This window comes from Perkinsus marinus (genome assembly GCF_000006405.1).
Source record: "Perkinsus marinus ATCC 50983 genomic scaffold scf_1104296938718, whole genome shotgun sequence".
In the NCBI taxonomy this organism is placed as follows: Eukaryota; Perkinsozoa; order Perkinsida; family Perkinsidae; genus Perkinsus; species Perkinsus marinus.
Window position 1 is genome coordinate 1,590 of NW_003213350.1, and position 2,510 is coordinate 4,099.

Below are 2,510 nucleotides of genomic sequence, written 5' to 3' on the forward strand. Positions count from 1 at the left end.
ATGGCAGCGGCTGGCCGCCGATCCTTCATCAGCTCGACCTAAAAACCCGCTGACGCATCCACCAGCGGAGCGGGAGTTCGCTCTGATGATGACGTTGACGGTGGTGTTGCAGCAAACTCGCGCCAGCGGTAGTTCTCCTTGTCGAGCTCGGACATAATGGATTTGGCCGTAGTTGCATCGTTGTAGGCAGCGAGGATGTAGCGGAATCCGCGACGATTTCGAAGGACCTTGGTCTCGTCCGCTCGCAGGATCTTGAGAGCTTCTTCTTGGTTACGCACCGCTCGGCCGGTGATGTAGTAGACGGCGGGAAATGTTTTGGCCCATTCGCTCAGTGTAGGTCGTGAGATTGGTGCAGAGCCCGAGTTAGGCCGTTGGGCGAGAGTCCGAGAAGAGGATGCTTGGGCCGGTTCCACGACAGATCGGATGTTGTCGGCCTTATGAGTCGTCGGCTGGCATATGATTGTGGCTTCGTCCGACGTACGACATATGGATCTTATGACGTCGCAGACGGAAGGTTTGTCACCGGTTGCGTTCTCGAAGTCGAGGAGAGTCTCCCAGTCCTCACTGTCGTCGTCGTGGTCGGCATATCGTCGTATACGGTGGATGACTTTTTCCACGATAGCTGGGGGCAATCGGCCAATGATTTGCCTGGTAAGGTTTCTTCTCTCAGCTGAGTCGTTGTGGTATATGTCGCAGAAGATAAAGTACGCTTCGGACGCGGCGAGGAGATACTGGTCGATCTGACGGGCCGATTGGAACCACGTTCGCCAACTTCTGTTAGGACGGTTCTGTCGAAGATCCCAATTGAAGTCGAAGTATCTCGAGAAGTTGAGCTCCCTGTTCGAGCAGCCGGAGCAGCCGATTGAGCTGCTTGGTGCACTGGCTTCACTTCAGAGTTCGTGAGGGTACCGATAAACTTCGTCATTACCGACCGGCGGACCTCGGGGTTCACTTGGATGGGGCCCGAAGTGCTCCTCGTTGCCGCACCAGCTTCTACGAGGGTGTCCTCCACGTCGTCATAGTGTACCTTGAGGTAAGCTGAGTCGATGAGGTTTGGCAGGACGAGCTTGGTCACTTCAGCGGCGGTACATCTCGTAGCTGCCCTGCGGGTTGGAGCTTCTGGGAAATCAGGCTGGCGAAAAGAGGAGGTGTTTGCCGCCGATCCGTCGTTCCGTCTCAAGAGATTACTGGAGTCTCCCTGGACGTTGAATCCGGTTGACCCTGCTGGCGTAAGCAGTGGTGTCGTTGGTGGGCTCGTCGATGTCGCTTCTTCATAGGCTCGTTCTGCCGCTGTTGCTTGTTGATCGGCTTCGACGTATGCTCGAGCGAGTTCCTCTTCTTGAGCTTCCAAGACCGCCAGGACATTCTCGTCGTCTTCGTCGTTGGTACAGAGATTCTTGATCCTTTCTCGGACATCAGATAGTCGTGTGAATGCTCGTGTACGGCTCTGGCGGGCTCGGGTTCGGGCTTGACGGAGAGTTTGTAGTTCATCAGGTGTCGCCATATGACTAACCCAAGTCGTAGTGTAAGTTAGCCAATGTAAGGTATATAAAGAGCAATGGGAGACGGGGTTGGATTGAGAGGCGTCGCGTCTCCGCGTCACGTCTCACGTCACGTCACGTCTCACGTCACGGGCGTGCGCTACCGTATTCGACGTGCGCGTGTGGATCGCGAGTAGCGACAAATGGATGTCCGCCCCGATGAGGAAATTCGCTTGTGGTAAATCACCTTCCTCCTGGAAGCACATAGGGCAATCTTTCGGGAGTCTATCTAGAGCAGCTGCAGCATCTGCGTCATGCTTGTCGAGACGTGGAGGCTCAGATTCAGGTTCTGGAAGATCGTCGAGCGAGTGAGCGGGAATAAATACCTGAAAATTTCCGAGTGGAAACGGCGTTTTTCATCAGATTCAAACACTTCTATCGCAATGTATTTTCAATATAAATTGTACAATACTTTAATACAATCAATTTTATAATGTCATCATACTGCTCGGCAATCAGTGCTTGCCAAGAATGTCGAACTACTAGGTATACAGCGGATCACACATGAATTCCACGCCATGAAATACATGAGAACAATTCCTGCCAGGTATTACTTGACATCCTTCCCACTGGAGCAGATCCATAGTTTTTTTATAATATAACATGACGTCCCCAGAATTCTCATCTCGTTGTAACTGAAATACGCGAATGCAATGTACTCAGTGTCTCTGAGTCAGTGTATCATAAACTGTGTATGCGCCTGGGAAGAGAAAAAGGTGTAGGCGTCCCACTACTCGGAACGAATAAGCGGTGGTGATTCCTTTAATTGTTGGTATTCTGCTATCGAACCGCTTCTTCCAGTCCCGGATGTGATACATTGGTGAGGCCTTCGTCTTCAAGCACTCTCTGTGCATCGGTGTATCAAGAACCTGAACAGAAAGGGAGAATCGTCTGCGTGAGAATGATTCGAGGCGAAAGAGAGTAGAACCAAGAGCTATCTTGTGGGTCTAGATTGCACGTATTGAAAAA

At 51.8% G+C, this 2,510-nt stretch overlaps 1 protein-coding gene across 1 annotated transcript; it reads right to left on the reverse strand.

Annotated features, from left to right (window-relative positions):
• Positions 1–93: 93 nt before the first annotated feature.
• Pmar_PMAR012802 (hypothetical protein) lies at positions 94–1,508 on the reverse strand (the record flags this gene model as incomplete). Its single annotated transcript, XM_002782639.2, has 2 exons — positions 94–740; positions 773–1,508. Coding segments are annotated over 2 exons (1,383 nt in total), but the record flags the coding sequence as incomplete, so codon positions are not given.
• Positions 1,509–2,510: the final 1,002 nt, after the last annotated feature.